This window comes from Schistosoma haematobium, chromosome ZW (genome assembly GCF_000699445.3).
Source record: "Schistosoma haematobium chromosome ZW, whole genome shotgun sequence".
NCBI lineage: Eukaryota > Metazoa > Platyhelminthes > Trematoda > Strigeidida > Schistosomatidae > Schistosoma > Schistosoma haematobium.
Window position 1 is genome coordinate 66,157,680 of NC_067195.1, and position 21,567 is coordinate 66,179,246.

Consider the following 21,567-nt stretch of genomic DNA (forward strand, 5'->3'; position numbering starts at 1 on the left):
GTATTTTTTCTAACTGAACTGTTCCATCCGTCCATCTATCCACTATTATTATTATTTCACTCTCGTGCACTAATTTCTATTCACAATTTCGTTTTCTTATTATACTAACTTTCGTTTCTCTGTCACTTCATAATCTCATTTTTGTTATGTGGAGAATTCATATCTTGGTCGCCCCTTGTATCAAAGCTTACATGTTTAAATAATAGATTATCAATGTACCAATAATAATAACAAAGTCTATATATGTATATATATATCATCATAGGTTATAAATCAATATTTTTAAGCTAGCAACATAATGAATTCTACTTGACAAATAAAATATTTAGTCTGGAAGTATTCCTGAAAAGTTTTTAATGATCTGTTAAAATGATTTATTTTAAAGTTTTATTGGCCAGTTGTTGAGTACATTAATGTGTCAATAATATTTTAGAATAATCCCATGATAACTAATATGTTATCGTTAGTGAGTTAAAAGTTAAATTTTCAACTTTTTATAAACAAAATCACATGAAAATTGTTTCTATGTGATATTAAAGTCATTTTGTGTTTACTTTTTTTCAAACGAATCAGATTCTTGATGTAATTTATAATGAAAGTATTGAGTAAGCTTAAACATGGTATATATTGATAATCAGCCAACTGACTTTATAAACTGCCCTTGATTAATTAATAAAAATAGTCCATTATTATGATCAACAAAATTTCTTTAAAAATGAAAAAAAAAATGACACAATTTATTTTAACTAAAAGGAAATGATTTATAACATGGTTGGTTTTGGTTCATGATGTTACTATAATGACATTATTATCTGTGAATACAACATTTTATTACGTAAGAGTTGAAGTTAATACAAAAGTATATTGCATTATAACAATAGTTTAAGATAATTAAATAGAACAAGAATGGAGTATTTTTAAAATTATAACGAATTAACAGCAACAACATCCTACGGATCTGTCTTTTTCGTCATTTCCTAACCAAAGGCACCATATGGTTTTTCCATTATCACAACTGAACACCAGATATTTTCCCTTAACTGCTTCTTTTATTGGTTGTGTATTGTTGATAACACGTCCTTTCCAACGTGAACCGAACTCACGATCACATTGTACAGTTATTTCATATAAATTGGAATGATCGTTTTGTTTATTCCATCCATATTTTATAATTCTCAATATTTTCTGCTGCATCTCTGGATTTAGGTTGCTTGAGTAGACGATTGGTTTAGGTATTGAATCTGGAATTACTATGTTTCTTTCTTTAAGTATTTCGCTGTAACGGGATTATGAACACCGTAAGTTATAATTTTATACGTAATTTTGTGTACAAGCTGGTAATGGCAGCTGAAAATACATATTTAGTAATCTATTAGATCTAACCAATAAATTTGAGCCAGTCCCAGGTGGACGAATACAGAGTTTGAGAATAGAATGTTCAAGGTTGACATTAAGTAACCGGCCTATATGATTCCCTACCACCCCTTTTAAAAAAATTGTGGGGTGTGAATGAAAAATTTAGGTATCATTGATTGGTGGACTTGTTTTGCAAGTGTGTGCTCAAGTGATAATGAACAAACATTTTGTTACCTTTAATAATTTTGTGATTGGTCGTAAACTGTTCATCTTTGTAATCTGATTAGTTGAAATCGAAATCACATCTGGAGCTGTGATTGGATACCAGAATTTTCATTTTTTACATTTGAAATTTAATGATAATGAATAATTTTTTTTGTGTAATCTTAGTCTTGAAAAAAATTTAGACTTTTGAAGAAAAAGACACCAACTTAATTGCATTACCATGCAATCCTACTGTTAGTGAATGTGTATTGGGATCAATTTTTGTTTTCCGATCAAGTATACCTTGAATTGAAGTCGTTAGTTATCGGAACAGGAATAATCATATGTATCTCAGTAAAAGAAAGTTTTTGGGAAAAAGCATCTGTAAACCGGTTTGAATATTTGATAATAGTGATTACTGAATGAGGTCGGTAGTCAAATATTTAATACCAAATTAATAAACAAATTATCACCAAAGTGTGTGCATAGGCTTTTTTGTAACACACGGTGTGTTAATGGGAAAAAGAAATCAACATATCAATAAATCATCATGATAAATTACTGGTTGCAATATGTATAATTCAGGTGAACCAACCGTAGACGATCATTTAATGAACTGACTTTGACAGTATATGAAAGTAGTAATAAATTTTCCGAAAAAGACACTTAATATTTAGTAAAGGATTATTTTGTAAATGTTCATTCATAATGAGAATTAGACAACGTTAGATTTAAATGTGGTTAAATTGTAAAAGTCCATTGAAACGGCTTATTGTGTTCACTTGTAAATTATTTGTAGTTCTGTATTTTAAAATTAATTTTTGGTCGTAATAAAAACTAGTTTGTTTAATCAGTCATGTGTGAATATTGTTAACCGCCGTAATATGAAACCTGAATTATCTAGACATTATGAATGTAACCATTTTTGACAAGCATTTGAAATATCAGTTTCATGAAGTGTAAATGAACAATCCTACGTCGTCTGACTGACTCAACAAATATTTATCGACTTTAAACGTATAAATATGAGTAAGGTCAACTGTATCAATGAACATTTACAATGCTATTAGTATTATTTATTTTCCTTATTATTATTATTATTATTATTATTATTATTATGTCAATTGACAAGATTCAATTCTTGTACTATGTATTTCATTGACACAAAATTTTTGCATTTTCAATTTTCCTATAATGCTTAGTCACTTATTGTGACTGAACACTTTACTGCAAATCATCCCGACCTTTAGTGAATGACCTTTTTAATTTGTAAATATATATATCGTTACAGATGTAAACGTTAACCATTGTTAACACATTACATTGTCAAATTCATAAATGTCATGCCTTATTTTTGGACTTTATAAAATAATAAAATTATGGACTAATAACTGTATAGTGTGATGATGAAGTTAAGGAAAACGATTGTTTCCTAAATTATTTTTGATTTTTGAATATTTTAAGGGAATATTTAACTGGTACAACGAGATTGTACCAGTCATAAATAGTTGATGAGGTGTGCAAATGAATACGGTGATATAATCAGTAGTTATGAATAACTATGGAGGCTTAGTTTACGATCAGACGTACTTCTTACGTACGCATAGTTCTGGTTTCAGGAAATTTTAATATAAAACAAGAATATGAAGTTCTTGTTTTGTGTATCTATGAAACGGATAATATTCTTATTTCTTTTTACACTTACTGTATGACCTTTTATCACCATCATCATTTCAATGATGATGGTTTCAACTTGTTTTCAAATGTCATTATTTTATTCCTAAATAAGTTAATTTTCTCAATTTCGTTTACTTCTCTATGAGCTTTAATCACATTCATCTTTGTAATTATCTTATTACATTCACTAATAAATGTCATCATAAGTTTATTGACCTAACGACAAAATTACGATTTTCACTCATTTAAAATATTCCTATTAAAATGTACTCAAAATGTACTTTTATTAGATAGTTTACAAATGTGTTACTAAAACATGAACGCTAATCACATTATTTTCAATATAAAATTACTAGATTAGTCTTCATTAGATGACAAAATCTTGTCTAAGTTTTCTTAACCTTTATATCTAATAAACGTTAGAAACAAGTTTACGAATACATGAACGATAATCGCTTTTCCACTATTAATCTCTAAGGGATATCTAAATTCATGAGACATTAATAAGTGCTTAATCACTTGACCTTTGCGGCGGAAAAGTAGTAGATAAAAAATAATGGAAATCAAATTGTGGGTGGCCCTGAAAAGGGCCTTTACTCGTTCTCGCGGTCGAACGTCATCACTATTAGTTTGTAATGGCGCCACAGATAGGACAGTGCACTGCTCGCACGTTCGGCGATGGGTCGTAGGCACAGAAGGTATGAAACATTGCTTCACATCTACAGAAAACCCAACCAACCGCACCACCGGTTTCACACGGAGGCTGCGCAAGATTACAGATGTCGCAGAGTCGATTCTCGTCATGCTCTTCTTCATTTTCGATGTCCCGTTCAGTTAACTCTTCCGAGTTAATAGAAATTACTTCCTCCTCATCGTTACTGAGCGTTTCATCCAAATCAACAGTTCCTCGTTGTATAAACGGCACTGCTACGTTAGTCGAGGTTCTTGAAAGGGTGTACGAATGCTGTTCTCCATGTAAGTTTACTGGCGTTGTTGGTAGTCTACCGTGAACTATGAAGTCATGAAGTGAACTGCATTGTTCCTCCGACATTCGCCTGATTAACGCTATCACCGCATTCTTCATGCTTGGCTGACTCAGTTGCATTGGGAAATAATTTTCAACTGCAATATGAGTCAGATAACCATCATAGTGTAACCACCTGTCACAAATTGACTGTACGTTCACTTCGGTGTTACTGTGTATGCAGTAAGCCAATATGTGACGGCATGGTAATCCGTTTTCAATGAAGAATGGACACGAGCACCGGCTAGTGTCGACGTGTACGTAGTACGTCCCCGTGGCGTCCAAAGTACGTTGTTAAAACTACAAAATCATGTTATGTAGATTTTGATTTACCTTTCAACCGTTCGAGTGAACATGAGGCGAAAGAACAGTTGTACAATTTCTGATCGCACCCTCTACAATAACGGTTACTGGGTTAATGTTAATGAACGAAACACTTACCCTCTTTATCACATTCCGAACAAGGTGTACGCGACACAGAATATGGTGTGCATCCGGATACACCTGCGTAATAGCAGCAGCAATTGCAGGTGAATCATCGGTCACAATGCCTACCAGTTGTCGACTGTTGGTACACCGTTGGAAAAAGAAGAGGAATCGAGAAATCAAGGCCGACGTTTCGCGACTTAAAAAGGCAATGCACATGGGTATTGCCTTAAAATTCATATCCATGGCAACGACTTGATATAAATGGACGTTCTCGTTATTAGTTTTGTACGTCCCGTCAAAACCAATTACGTCACAAAAGTGACCAGCCAAATTCACTTGCTCAGCAGTCATGAAGAAGAAATACGATAGACAGTTCTCATCGTCCAATTCGTATTCGCAAAGCCCACCCAAGGATGTTATGTGAGCTTTCAATTTCCCGTAATCACCTATAGTGTACATTATAAATTGGCGAATTCCGTACCAGGAAGGTTCGCGTGTGAGAACACTTTGTACCGCATATTGCAGACATCTTGAGCGGTCAGACATTTCCCATAAGATTGGTAAGCAAAATTCCTGATGTGGAATGCAGCGGTACCGGAAATCAGCAGCGGTCTCACAGTTTCAAACTCCCCATCCGTTAACCTGCGCATCCATGAATTACCCTGGTACCTCAGGGAATTGCACTCGTGATTGTGATGTACATTCCCACGTACAACAGTCCAATAGCCGTCTATAATCTTACAAAACATAAATGCTGGACATTGGGTGTTCATAGAAGCCCTTCATTAAAAAAATTATAAAACAATTTACCAAATTACCTCCTCCGTCTAATACGTTGTGACGAACCGCTAGATCTTATACGCCCATTTCGCCAACACACAAATTTAATGTAGGATTTTTGATCTCTGCCAATATGCGAATCTCTCACTACATAATGACTGTAAGTCGATCTTTCAAAATTTGTGATAGTGGTCTTTAACGCTTCAACCGATGGAAACGCAACCAGAAACAAGGTAGTCAAAAAGACTTCCTCCATTTCCGTTACGTGAGAAACACCAGCGCTCGTACTCGGCACGTTACTCTGCTCCATAATGACGATTGAGATTGTGCTTCGTCGACAAGTACTGATAATTTATAACAATTTTCAAGACATAACTAACCAATTAAATCTAATTTTTGGAACTAGCCATTTCATTGGACGAAACACGGGATGAAAAATATTGTAATTTGGGGTTGGAAAATTTTTTTTATAAAAAAAATGGCCGGTCGGACAATATTATTCAATGTTCAAGGGGAAAATTTCTTTCCAATCTATTCCGTGTCGGATGTGATATAGTTATCCACTACAAGCGATCAATAAAAAATTGTGGAAGCTCATGGTCTGGTTAAAGTAAGACATTGACGCTGTAGGGTGCCTACTCAGTGGCCTAGATGTTCAACGTTCACCCAAGAGAATGGTCACAGGTTCGGCTCTCGCATACAAGGTTGTGGATGAGCACTGCTGAAGAGTCTCATACTAGAACTAAAAGGCCTTCCAGCGTTTTCGGGTTTGCAATGAAGATCTAGCTAAGATCAATTCGTGATTTAAGCGATTAGAATGCTACGTTCTTCACAAACTCACTATACTAATTGAATTATAGTTTGAGTATAGTTTATAAGGAAATATACACTCAAATAACACCTATTTGAAGTTTTACCACAACAGCTGATATGAAAATATATTTTCAACACCTACTTAACGGCTAAATTGGAGAATACCATTCGTAAAAGTATCAAAGTTTGGAACTATTAATTTTTACAAATGGAACAATATACAGCCAAATGAATTTAAAATATAAACCTACTATATTAGTATTTTTAAGATCAACAGTGAAATCAATTTTAATTTCATACCTTCAATTAGAGCGATTTATTTGCAAAATACTTTCAATACGTAATCAGTTAACATTTGTTACCTTCGTGTACTCTGTTTATCTGACTGCTTTAAAAGTATATCAATTATCTATAAACTCTTATATAACATTATTTCTTGAATGAGAAACATTTAAACCAGGTAATAATCCTACAGTGAATCAAAAACAATCTTCACAAAAGCTAAGAAGGCGAGGTTAGGATCTAAGGCTGGTGAAGGTAATAACAGCTTCTTATTGTTAGCATTTTTGAACGATCAAATTTATCAGTTACTAAAAGCATTTAAGGGACTCCTAAAAAAATACCTGAGGTCTTGTATTAGATTTATTACTATTCATCAAATGATCATCGGACTTTTAAGCTAATAGCACTTCAAGAAACAGCAACAAATAAAAAAACCTTACATACTGGTAAACTCTAGTAACTACTGCTACAGTCTAATGATATTAAGTGAATCTTTAAAGTGAACGTTTACTGCAAATAATAATAATACACTTGAAAAAAATATGATATAGGGCAAAGACCTAGGTATATCTATTTTATTCTCATGCCAATGCATGCTCTTCATCCCTTTAAAAGTGTAAATGTTTTCTTATTTTAGTGGATTAAAAATCAAGCATCATAAAATTCAGAGAAAATACATGAAAATTTCAATCTTCAGATATGCCATGTAATGAGATTGCAGAAACTAGTATACTTGATCAATAATTTACTTACAATTAAAGAATGATCTATGTAATACATTACAATTGCATTAATACGATAATAAAATATTTTTTAGTTCATTATTTCTACATATCATGAATGCGAGGAAAAACTGAAGTGTTCACAAAAATAGCGAATCAGCTGATGAATTTAGGATAATCGCATAGATTGTTTCTTATGCCAGCATCTACGATTTACTTATGAAATTATGAGACTAATATTTGAAATTTAATGCCCTGTAATTGAGTATTATTTAAAACAATGCTAGGACTATTCATTAAGGTTACCTCCATATAAAATAATTACAAAATCAGGCTTCTTATTTTTGAAGAACTGTAGTAGAAAAATTGCAAGTAATTAAGAAAAAAACTAAAAGGGCTACGACCTGATATAAATAGACGTTCTCGTTATTCGTCTTGTACGTCCCGTCAAAACCGATAACATCACAGAAACGACCTGTCAAATTCATTTGCTCAGCAGTCATGAAGAAAAAATACGATAGACAGTTATCATCTTCTAATTCGTATTCGCAAAGGCCACCCAAGGATGTTATGTGAACTTGTAATTTTCCGTAATCACCTATGGTGTACATTATAAATTGGCAAATTGCTTACCAGGAAGGTTCGCGTGTGAGAACACTTTTTACCGCATATTACAGACATCTTGATCAGTCAGACGTTTCCCATGAGATTGGTAAGCAAAATTCTTAATGTGGAATGGAGCGGTACCAGATATCAGCAGCGATCTCACAGTTTCAAACTCTGCATCCGTTAACCTGCGCACCCATGCATTAGTTTGGTACCTCAGGGAATTGCACTCGTGATTGTGATGCACATTCCCACGTACAACAGTCCAGTAGCCGTCTACATTCTTACAAAACATGAAGGCCGGACATTGGGTGTTCATGGAAGCCCTTCGTGAAAAAAATTATAATAACATTAACCAAATCACCTCCTCCGTCTAATCCGCTGTGACGAACCGCTAGATCTTATACTCCCATTTCTCCAACACACAAATTTAATATACGAATTTTGATCTCTGACAATATGCGAATCTCTCACTACATAATGACTGTAAGTCGATCTTTCAAAATTTGTGATAGCGGTCTTTAACGCTCCAACCGATAAGAACGCAACCAGAAACAAGGTAGTCAAAAAGACTTCCTCCATTTCAGTGACGTGAGAAACACCAGCGCTTGTAATTGGCACGTTACTCTGCTCCATAATGACGATTGAGATTGTGCTTCGTCGACAAGTACTGATAATTTATGACAATTTTCAAGACATAACTAACCAATTAAATCGAACTTTTAAAACTAGCCATTTCATTGGGCGAAACACGGGATGAAAAATATTGTAATTTGGGGGTGGGAAAATTTTTTAATGGGGTGGGAGGGGATTTTTAAAAAAAATTACAAAAATTGCCTGGAGGATAATATTATTCGTATTTATTTGGATATATTCGTGAAACTACAAATTTTTAAACATAAAAATGAGACAAAAATGGGCATAGTGAGTAATATTTGACTTTAAACATAGTATCTAAGGTGGAATTCACATAATAATATGTCTATATGATTTTAACTATTTCAGTGATGTTACTTAGGTAACCTTTTTTTAAGGGGTCTTGTTTTGTCGGGAACATGGGCTTACATGATTGAGAAAAGATTTAATCACATCTACAGGTAGTTTTGTGGTGGATGTGGATTCAGGCAGGAACAACCAAAATGTGCATCAATTGTTTCAGACTTTGTTGTTCCTTCGTTTCTATACCAATCAGTCTCTGTTCTCGTTTTCATCTCTTCTATTTTCTCAACCTTCTGTCTCCAGGCATTGCACTTTCAGTTGGTGATACATACTACCTATATCTATCGACATAAGTAGCACACACCACAATACTATCCATTTTGCCGTCGTAGACAGTGAACATGATATCAAAATAGAGGAAGCTTTTCCAGCTTTATATTACGTAATAGTTTTGTAAAACAATACGATTAGTTCACCATTACAAGTTAGAAGCCATTTAAATAACTTAATTATACTAAACTTGTGTATGAAAAAGATGTACACTCATCTACACCAATCCTATGCTACAACCTGAAAACTCTTATTCGCAATCACTTTTAAACCTATCCCTGAACTTTCTTTTTCTTATGAAACATTTGTAGCTATGTATTTATCTTCCTCTATCATTATGGAGCCTATAAGTGTAGTTACTAAAATCAATTGCTTTCTCAAATGTTTATTTTTAATTGAGAATGAGGTAATATTACAATGATCATATGTTAAATTAACAATTTAATTGGTTCAATTATATTTACGTATATTCTGCAAATAATTTACCTAGAAACCAAAATATTATTGTAAGTTTACTATTTTATATTTCTCAAGCCAATTACTTTTTGAAAGAATTAGTCAGAATTTTAAAGACAGTCTTGTTTTAAAAAAAAGCAATCCAGCATAAGCACATGACAAGTCAAATTAACTAGTTGATTGATTTTCTGCTCATTGATAGAAGAAACATTTTCAATCAATATTTTTCAAAACTAGTAATAAAGAATGACTTTGAAGTGATGGAGAAGATTTGTAGCTCAAGTGGATGATTTTGGTGAAGTTTTGTCCTTCTGAATGACACCATCAGCACAAACTTCAGGTAGTTTTTTTGAAGTTTGTCCTGATAAAAGCTCCACGACCAAAAACCATCCAGCTAAGAGAATAAAACTCCACTAAAATGAAGAATGACGATTGAATTATTTGTGCTTCAGTAACAAGGTAATGCTTATAGTTTTATTTCTACTGTTTAGAATAAAGTCAAATGGATTTCGACTGCCTCTCATGTAATTGCGATCATTTTTTTAGAGTCCAGAGTGAATTTATCAAAATCATTAGGTCTAAAATATATCAACAATCAAGATATGATTCTTCTGGTGCATAGTAAATTAGTCATTTATTTTAAAGATCATTTTGAATAAATTCTGCGATAATAAATCATTTTAAATACTTATGTTAACATGGGGTTCACTATAAAATCGGTAATTTAATCAAATAATTTAAGATCAGTTTTTAAAGTACAGCTAGATTCAAAATGACTTCATTATCAGGATCTACAGTTATATGTCCATAATTATGATATTTTACAAAGTTCAAAATAAGGCATGTATTAAAGAATTTGACAATGTAATATGTTAGAAATGGTGAACGTTTGTATCTGTTACGACATGATTACTTCAAGATTGTGTTATTTATAAATTAGGAAATTCGTTTAATAAAGGTCAGAATGATTTGTGGTAGTGCCAAGTCATAACCAATATAATAGCAATATAATGAAATAAAAAATCGTGTGAATAAAATCCATAGTAGGAGAATTTCGTCTTGTTCTTCGGTTTAATAATAATCCAGCTCAGAGGACAAAACTTCATCAAAATCATCTACCTGAGCCATAAATCTTCACCATCACAAAATAATAATAATGATGATAACTTTTGAATATAATATGTAATAATCGAGGTGTTATCACGGTAACTGAAATGAAATTCATGTGAAATGAGAAAGATGAATGCAAAGATTTAGAAAGATATAAACAGAATAAGAAATTGGAAGGGAGGATAAGAGGTTTATAATATCCATTTCAGGTATCTGATGATTCAGTCGTGAACCAAGGTAAACATAGAGGCTGGATAAATAAGTTCGGTTTTCTGGGGTTGATTCAAATGGATTCATTTATAAGAGAGGAACCGTAATCCAGCTCCTTTAGATAGATTGTTTGGAATTTGATATAAAACAGAAAAGGCTTTATCTATTTTAATATGATGTTCACTATATACCAAGTAAGAAAGGATGTCATTATTGATTGATTTTGTGACTTTTTTTCCCAACCATCCTGGTACATGTTCACGAACACACAAGGTTGAATTAGTATACATACATAGAGGAGCCCATAATGGGCAACCTATCCTTGACTTATTGTGTAAGTACTGGTTTGGCTGAGAAGATTACATGTAACTTGGCAGTGTGAAACGTCGTTTCAACAAATTTTTTCGAGTGGACCCAGTGAAATGTCACCCGCTATATCCTCTTTAAAATTCAGTTTTAGATAGAGGGTTTTTACACTGACCTAGTCGGAGTTTGGCCTTTATAACTCCCAACAGAAATTTTCCGAAAAAATGATCTGGGTAACCATTATTTCGTAATATGTTTTTCAGTTGATCTATTTCGCTATTTACACTGTCTTCAGAACATACTAGTTTGTTTCTGTGGCTGAGACATTTAACCAAATTTATGTTGTATTGAAGAGGTGTAAAGCTATGAAAATGAGTATACTGACCCGTCCAAATATTTTTTCTAAATACATTTCCTTTTGTGAGAAAATTTGTCCCTTTAGAAAGTAGGACATCGAGAAATAGGTTAGAAATTGGTTACAGCAACCAATTAGTATAGTCTTGAATCTTTCATATTCGACCTTTGTCGAGAGTATCGAGTCTTGTGTCTGGGTAAATATGTTATCAAATTAAACATTAGTCTTCAAATGGTTCAGATGTCTACATCTATCACAAAACTTAAGTCCTGCTGATTATACTTCCAGTTGACTTTTGTCGAGATTAACAGGAAAAAAGTTAAAAACATACTTGTTAGTCTTCTGAAAAACCAGGTTTAAATATATGGTTATACAGTCCTTTGATTAGGTATATGGCGACTGCAATTCAACTGCAAAAGCCGTTAACCTAAATACTATGTTCAAACTACTGGTCAAAATGAACCACGGTACTTTAAAGTTCAGTAAAAGATGTCGTTTAAATCAAAAAGTGTAAAGTATAAGACTAACACGTGTTTTTACTCGTGGATCACATTAATATTGTAGTGCAAATCCTTAGGCAGTTGAAGAATACTGATTTATTAAGAAAGGGGTTTTTAACGAACAGTTATAATGAACCTGACTGCTATTTCCTAGATACTTTTCATACTATGAGTTCTACACCCTTATAATTCTTACCCACTGTCTTTTTGCGCGACTTCTTGGCTTCATGATACTATCCTTTAAAAAGACTTATGATGTCTTATTAATTATGTAACGTTTCAGAATGATTACAAATATAAAGTTGGTTTTTCCTTCCTGTATTATTAGAACATCATGATAATGCATATAAGAACTATGTAATTTTTTTATTCTGACAATATAACATTCAGAAACTAATTGCTCTGAAGAACTGTTTGGTATTAGTCTGAATGAATATCAAAAGACTTATTAGATTTGTTTAACAACTCATTACATTTCAATGTTTACCATAAAATTCGGTTGGAATAGCAATCCTTTATCCGGTACCGACATTTTGTATTGTGAACTTGACTATCTTCAAAGAAATATGAATTAATAAACTTTGAAATTCTACTGTAGATTATCTAATAAGATTCAGATTAAAGAATTGTGAATTCCAACCAAATTAATGGTTGTGTTGGAAAAGTTGTTAAGAAGACCTTAAACAACACTTGAAAGACACTATTATACTATCAAACACCAAAGCTTGCCTAAATCTCGATTAAAAGCACTTACTTATGCAAATGATTCGACACAATGAATGCTGTGGTTGTAGGGATTGTCGAGTTTCTGGTTGAGATCATGAATCGATCAATATTAAACCACCACTGAAAACCCGGAAACGCTGGCCGATCGTTTCGTCTTAGTATAGGGCTCCTTAGCTATGCGCATCCATGATCCCGCACGCGAGAGGTAATTCATGGAGTTCTAGTGAGAAGCCGTAAACAGTGGTTCAATTCCGTGTTAGCTGTGACGCAGTTACCCACCAAAAACAATTGGAGATGGTCGCTCAACTTCGTGGATTGGTTGAAGTTAGATACTAACACCGCTGGATGCCGGCTCAGTGGTCTAAGGTTAAGCTTTAGCGCGTGAGACCGAAGGTTCTAGGTTTCCAATCTGTCGTGAGGAATCGTAGATGTGCAGTGCCGAGGAGTTCTGTGCTAGGACGACACAACGGATGCTACTTGACGGATGAATGGAGTCAGTTGTTGGTTTTGGATCTACAACTCACTATTACGCTATACATTAAAAGACATCTTGGTCACTGACTAATTCATTCACAGATATAGAGAAAAATTTTATTTGGAGGAAACAACTATTTTATCAGTCTAAACAACTATCAATTATACTAAAGTAAGGATAATGGTCAGTGTAAATAAGTTACCAATCTTACTCTCTTTTCTTTTTGCTGATACCAAGAACATCACAAAAATGAATAAATGTTATTTCACCAGTATTGTCCTCATCAAATAACTTTTTCCACTTCTGGAATTAAAAAGATATAACAAAATGAAGAATTATTTCATCTAGTGAACCTAAAAATATATGTTCAAGTGGTAAAATCACTGTATGGTCTTTGGAATAAGAGGTCTGAGTCACGCCATATAAATTGTTATTATTAATGTAATGACCAACTCTCAAAATCGAGCTAGTTATTGGCATAATTATAGTTCATTTCAACACAATGGAATGGGATTAAATGTTTGAAGACAATTGGGAGGACACCAGTAATATAGATACTGTTATTTTTATTAACTTTATTATGGTTGTTTTTCATCATCTCTGTGGTTAAAGCCCGAATAAAAAAGAAGGATCAGAAACCACATCCCGAAGAAAACAACTTTGTTACAAAAAGCGCTAACCACATAAAATAATTTAAACCTTTTAAACTCTACCATGGAAGTTAATGGTAATCATTTAGAAACGTTATGACGCCTCATGATGAAAGCCTAGACTCTCTGAAACTCACCAAGGCAATGCCCCTTCTAAAATCTAAGGCAACTCTTGTTATAGATACATGGGGTTTCCACATAATATGGGAAACTGAGAGTACTATTCAAGTAGTTACGGAAATAAGGATATATAACATGGCAGTGCCTAGAAAAAGTGAAACCCATTGAACGAAAGCTGTATAGAAAAGATAAGTTTGAAGTGAGTTGCTGTTGTACTCTGGTCGCGAAGAAGAAAATGCATCGCATGCACAAGGAGTTGGACCTGTGTTGTTCGAAGAAACATGAAAAGCACTTATATGATAGTAATCCCATGGCTCCAGGATCGTCAAAGCACCATTCAGCCTTTCTTCGAGATACTAAAAAACTCATCGAATTCAAGATATCACTCAGCAGTAAGTTCCAAGCCTTACAAGATCTATTTAGAGAAGAGGAAACTTCTATGATAAACAAATGGAAAGGGATTAAATAATTCATAACTTCTACATGTTAGGAGGTGCTAGACTACAAGAAGCACTAGCATAAAGAATGGATCTATGTCGACACCCTAGGCAAGATTCAAGAAGGGAAGAACAAGAAGACAAAAATTAACAACAGCCAAACAAGAGCAGAGAAAGTCAAAGCACAAGCCAAATACACATAAGCAAACAAGCGAGTTTAGAAGGGTATCAAACTTGATAGTTACAAATAAGTGGGAAAAAAGTTACAAGAGAATGAAATATTAAACAATTACATGATACAACGAGGAAACTAGCTGAAAAATATAGTAAACCAGAGTGACCAGTCAAGAAAAAACAAAGAAAACCAAGAGTAGCGAAAAAGATAGGTAGAACACTTTGAAAAACTCTTAAATTGACTCAATGTAAGTCAATTCTTCAGAAACTAAATGGAAAAGTCAAACATTGCTAATGATAACTGTAAATTCATTTATCTATTTACCTAGTAGCTATTACTACATAAAAACAGGTTACTAGTTGTGGTTATTGTTAGGTGTATTGCATATATACATATATATAACAAAACAGTTATTATATGTGAACATGCTTTAAATACTCACTGGTACAAAATCATCTGCCACTGTACTTTTCATAGAATATCTTTCAAGATCTTCAATTGTGATTATCCCATCATTGTCAGTATCAATTAATGAAAACGCATGTAAAATTCCTTGTTCAGTCATTTGGAACTAATATAAAACAGTTTACTAACAAGTTATATTAATACTAAATCCATAAGGAGTAATTTCTATTATTCACGTGTAAATTTATACATATATATATATAGTATAACAAACATTGAGTTTTGTTTATTGTGCATTTACTTATTGCATTAGGATTATTATAAAAGTAGATTTATCATAAAATCAGTCATAAAGGATAAACAACATATACATAATTGAAATTTCCACCAATCTACCTCTACAAACTTTGATTAAAAACAAATTTTTCTCTATAAATGATAATAATAAACTACACATTTTTGTTATTGTTCAACTTTTATAATTTGATTAAACAACAAGTAGACATTTAATAATAGGAGTTTATTTTATTGCAGTGACTATTTAAAAGTCAATAATGTTTATCTTAAACAGAGTAAGAACAAAGATTGGTGCAGAATAATGTGAATTCATTTTATTTCGTTAGGTTCTCATCAGCTGTTTATAAACTAAAATATTTGGAAATCAAAGTTATTACAGATATTGACATACATATACATACGAAGGTGGTTAGAAATGAATATATGTATCATGATATGGTGAAGATTCCGATAGAGTTAATGAGGTCATAAGAAGTTTGTTTCGAATCAATAAAGTTTGGGAGGGAAAGTTCCAGAACAATGAAATAGTGATTAGTGTTATATCCTAGTGAAGATTAACTTTCGAGTAACTTCTGAGAATTATCAATGGACTAATATAATCTATATATTCTTATGGTATAACTAGTCAGTAATTGGGTTATGTATATGTATATTCCTCTTACTATAAGCTTCATTTTGACCTATAATTTATTTCACAGATTGAAATCATGAGTCAGTTGAAGCTAGACCACCATTGAAAACCTGGAAGCACTGGACGGCCGTTTCGTCCTAGTATGGGACTCCTCAGCAGTGCGCATCCACTCATGATTTCAATCTGTGAAATTTCTAAAATCTCCACAAAACCCATTCTGACTATAATTTATTATTATACGATTTACTGCTCAGTTATTTAATTACTGTCTCTCACATTCACAGCCACTTTTTGGCTTTATTGTGTATGAATGTTATTTCTTATTTTATGGTGCGTTGTGATCTGTTTGGTTGGTATATAAATTCAGTATGTCTGAAATAAATGATTCGCATAGTGGAGGCTGTTATTGGCATTTTGGACTCAGCTGGACGGGCTAGGCGAGCAAAGGACCAATAAGACTCTAGGCTGGTCAGACCGGTCGGATCATAAAGTCACAACAATTAGAACGTAATAAATAAAAAATATTTATTACGTCATTCAACTCTTTCTGAATTTTAAGTTACATCACTGTCATTTTCTTTAATTCATAACTGACTGATTTCAAGTCGTATCTTTCTTTATTACAATTAATCTATTTTCAGTTACTTCATTATACAATCATCTAATGTTTGTTAACTTCATGAGTTCTAACCACTATTTCAATGTTCTGGAACTTTCTCTCTCAAACTTTATTGATTCGAAACAAACTTCTTATGACCTCATTAACTCTATCGGAATCTTTACCATATCATGATACATATATTCATCTCTAATCACCTTCGTATGTATATGTATGTCAATATCTGTAATAACTTTGATTTCCAAATATTTTAAGTTGTAAACAGCTCTGTTTAAGATAATATCGGGAACTATGTGTATGAAATAATGTTCACCATTTTTAATGTCATATAATGAACTATTCAAATTATCTATGAGGTGTTCAAGTTTTAAAGATTGACCGCATTAAATTATTGTATTTATGGATTCTTATATTAGTCATTGAAAAGATAAGTAAATATTTTTACTCTTAATAAATGATAAATTAATAAACGTTCAAAATTTCCGTCCAGCAAGTAGTTAGTATGATTTTCAAAAGATAGTATGATCGATAACCGTGAAGATTTGTAGCTCAGCTGGATGATATTGGTGAAGTTTTGTCCTTTGAGTCATATGGTTAATCGTGGAGCTGTGAAAAACACTACATCATACAAAGTGGATGCCACCTTCATCTTAGCCTGAACAAACATCAATTAGCGGCCAAACGGCATGACATATCATTGCTTATATCAATACATGTGGACAACTGTGGACACACATTCAACTGTGAAAGTGTTGAAATCTTGGATAGAGGGAACTCTAAAAACACCAAAGAATTTTTAGAAGTTTGGCACTCAGGTCAATCAGCAATCAACAAACATTGAAATCGATACAATTTATCAATCAATCAGAAAAATTATGGACAAATATAGAACCAAGAATCAAATCAATGGGACATGCAATCAAAATAAAGATATAAACGATGACAGGTTAAAGGCCAACAATAACCAATCAAGATCGAGGTCCACTGAACAAGCTGTGTGTTATATGTGGAGACGTTTGTGCTGATGATGTCGTTCAGAATAACGATGAAAGCTCTAAAACCAAACTATCCAACTCAGAGAACAAAACTTCATCAAAATGATCAATAATCACAAGTTTATAGTGTGCCAAAGAAAAGATGTTGTTATAAAGCATAGGTTGTTGTCTTGGCAAACTTGTTTAATGTTCAGTACAGAATAATGTAGAGTAAATTGCTGCAGAATAATTCAATATTAGTGATCACGTGTTTGGTCAACAGTAAGATCGGAAACTTATATCTTAGCATAATATGAATTAGTATTAAATGGAAAATGTAAAACGATGAATATTCAGGAAATACTCTGAATACTTTGTTCTTTTCTGGGTCTATATTATCAATATCAATTGGTGCATCTGTGTTGTTTCCTACAATTTAAGTTCCTACCAGGAGTATTTTTTTATTGTATAGAGGATTAAGAAATATCTAGTCTTTGTCAGCGTGAATCATAAGTCTTTCGATTCTTGACTAAATGCATAATATGTCCAAAAACAAAACAGTCGAAAGAAAGAATACAGAAAATTGATTAGTTTTTAACAATACAGTCAAAGTGAGCAAATAATTAATATAATGTCAATCAATTATATATAAGTTTCAATTATTGAAGTTTGAAGGATAATTAGAGATTAACAGGGAAACAAAATTTGCTTCAATTCTATTTTAGCACAAATTGTTACATCCACATCACCTATTTCATATACTTGAAAATGAGAAACCAATACAATTATCATAATTCAAAGGAAAAAGAAAAAGGCTAGTCACAAGTGATTAGTTATTGATTCCAAAATAAGCATGACGACTTCAGTCGAAACTACATTTATATATATATTGATTTGTGAACCCATTTCGATTAATAATTTTTTTTAAAAATAATTACATAAATGAGCTTGTTACAAAATCCCATTCTTCATGTTATGTTGAGCACAGTCCATGTTAATTCAATACAATGAATATCATATCTTCAATAAAACATCACACTGAAATAAATCACTGTTATAATGAATAAAATATCACACTGCAAAAATAAAGTAAACATGACATCGAGTAATCTTTTTAATTGAATTAAAAAAAACGAATTAATATTGAAAAAAAACAATCACAATGAGTTAAAAACGTAATTTGCATTTCCATTCCATCATATCACAAATAAACTCCGCCTGTAGCTCTTCTAGAGTTACTGCCGGTCCCAAGCCCGGGTAAAGGAGGAGGGTTGGGCATGGGGTTAGCGTCCCCATCCCGTAGAAAACTAACTCGCTAAAAAAACGCTTACCAGAAAAAATAATTCGAACCATTTTAACTCTGCCCTGGGAGTTAGAAGGTCTTCATTTACAAGAATTATGACGCTTCATGGTGAAAGCCGAGTTCCTTCGGAAGCCACGAGGCCGATGCCCCTTCTAACAACCAGAGCAAAAATTTTTATAGGTACATGGAACGTTCGAACAATGTGGGAAACCGGGAAGACCAGTCAAATATCAATGGAAATGAGGAGATACAACTTAGCAGTACTGGGAATCAGCGAAACCCACTGGACCCAAGCTGGACAGAAAAGGCTAGCTACGGGAGAGATGCTGCTATACTCCGGTCACGAAGAGGACAATGCTCCACACACTCAGGAGTCGCTCTTATGCTGTCCAAAGTAGCACGAAATGCACTTGTAGGATGGGAATCTCACGGATCCAGAATCATCAAAGCATCATTCAAAACAAAGAAGGAGGGGATCTTAATGAATATTATCCAATGTTATGCACCCACCAATGATAGCAACGACGACATTAAAGATCAGTTCTACGAGCGGCTGCAGTCAATCATTGAGAAATGCCGAAGAAAGGACCTCACCATTCTAATGGGAGATCTAAATGCCAAAGTCGGAATAGACAACACTGGATATGAAGATATTATGGGATGACATGGACTGGGAGAAAGAAACGAAAATGGAGAAAGATTTGCAAATCTATGTGCATTCAACAAATTGGTCATAGGAGGCACAATATTTCCACACAAGCGTATACACAAGGCTACATGGATCTCACCGGACCACACTACAGAGAACCAAATAGATCATATTTGCATCAACAAAAATTCCGAAGGACAATGGAAGATGTGAGAACCAGGAGAGGTGCTGACGTAGCTTCAGATCACCACCTAGTTGTAGCCAATTTGAAACTGAAGCTAAAAAAGAACTGGACAAGTGGACAAACAGCAATACAAAGGTTCAATACAGCCTTCCTTCGAGATACTGTCAAACTCAATGAATTCAAGATAGCTCTCAACAACAGGTTCCAAGCCTTACGAGATCTACTGAAAGAAGAAGAAACTACTATGGAGGACAACTGGAAAGGCATCAAGGAAGCATTAACTTCAACGTGTCAAGAGGTTCTGGGCCTCAAGAAGCATAATCATAAGGAATGGATCTCTACAGAAACACTGGACAAGATCAAAGAAAGGAAGAACAAGAAGGCAGCAATAAACAACAGTCGAACACGAGCAGAGAAAGTCCAAGCACAAGCTGAATACATAGAAGCAAACAAACAAGTGAAGAGGAGCATTAGAGCCGACAAGAAGAAGTACGTGGAAGAACTAGCAACGACGGCAGAAAAAGCTGCTAGAGAAGGAAATATGAAACAGCTTTACTATACAACGAAGAAACTAGCAGGGAAATATAGTAAACCAGAGAGACCAGTCAAGGACAAAGAAGGCAAGCCAATCACTGAAATTCAACAACAGCGGAATAGATGGGTAGAGTTCTTTGAGGAACTCTTGAATAGGCCGGCTCCAATGAATCCACTGGACATCGAAGCAGCACACACATCTTCCTATAGATGTCAATCCACCAACTACGGAAGAAATCAGAATGGCCATCAGACAAATCAAGAGTGGGAAAGCAGCAGGACCCGACAACATACCAGCTGAAGCACTGAAATCAGACATCGAAGCAACCACAAGCATGCTTTATCTTCTATTCAAAAAGATTTGGGAGGAGGAACAAGTGCCGATGGACTGGAAAGAAGGACACCTCGCCAAGATTCGAAAGAAAGGAGATCTGAGCAAATGTGAAAACTACAGAGGCATTACACTACTGTCAGTACCAAGAACAGTTTTCAACAGAGTGTTGTTGAACCGAATGAAAGATGCAGTAGACGCCCAACTTCGAGATCAACAAGCTGGATTCCGGAAGGATTGGTCGTGCACAGACCAAATTGCGACACTACGGATTATCGTTGAACAATCAATTGAGTGAAACTCGTCATTATACATCAACTTCATTGATTATGAAAATGCATTTGACAGTGTAGATAGGAGGACGTTATGGAAACTTCTCCAACACTACGGAGTTGCTGAGATTGTCAACATTATCCGGAACTCATACGACGGACGACAATGCAAAGTCGTGCATGGAGGACAGCTGACAGATGCATTCCAAGTAAGGACCGGAGTCAGACAAGGCTGTCTACTCTCTCCCTTCCTCTTTTTTCTGGTGGTCGACTGGATTATGAAGACCTCGACATCTGAGAGAAAACATGGCATACAATGTACAGCTCAGAACCAGTTAGACGATTTGGACTTCTCAGATGACTTAGTCCTCCTTTTGCATACACACGAACAAATGCAGATAAAGACAGCCAGTGTAGCAGGAGTCGCTGTATCACTAGGCCTCAACATACACAAGGGGAAAACGAAGGTCCTCAAATTCAAAGCGAAGAACAGTAATCCAATCACTCTTGATGGAGAAACTCTGGAAGATGTAGAATCCTTCACATACCTGGGAAGCATCATCGATGAACAAGGAGGTTCAGATGCAGACGTAAAGGCGAAGATAGGCAAAGCAAGGGAAAGACGATGGAAATGAATAGGACATACATTATGCAAATCATCAAACTGCAACACTAGAGAAGCCCTA

At 33.9% G+C, this 21,567-nt stretch overlaps 1 protein-coding gene across 1 annotated transcript; it reads right to left on the bottom strand.

The window, feature by feature from the left end:
* Positions 1 to 393: 393 nt before the first annotated feature.
* On the bottom strand, positions 394 to 15,371 carry MS3_00004186 (uncharacterized protein). The gene is made up of 3 exons (XM_051212083.1): positions 15,125 to 15,371; positions 13,512 to 13,603; positions 394 to 1,276 (listed from the first exon to the last, which is right to left on the bottom strand). Exons 1-3 carry the CDS (start codon positions 15,245 to 15,247, stop codon positions 934 to 936), a joined length of 558 nt encoding a protein of 185 aa, XP_051072220.1. The 5' UTR covers positions 15,248 to 15,371; the 3' UTR covers positions 394 to 933.
* Positions 15,372 to 21,567: the final 6,196 nt, after the last annotated feature.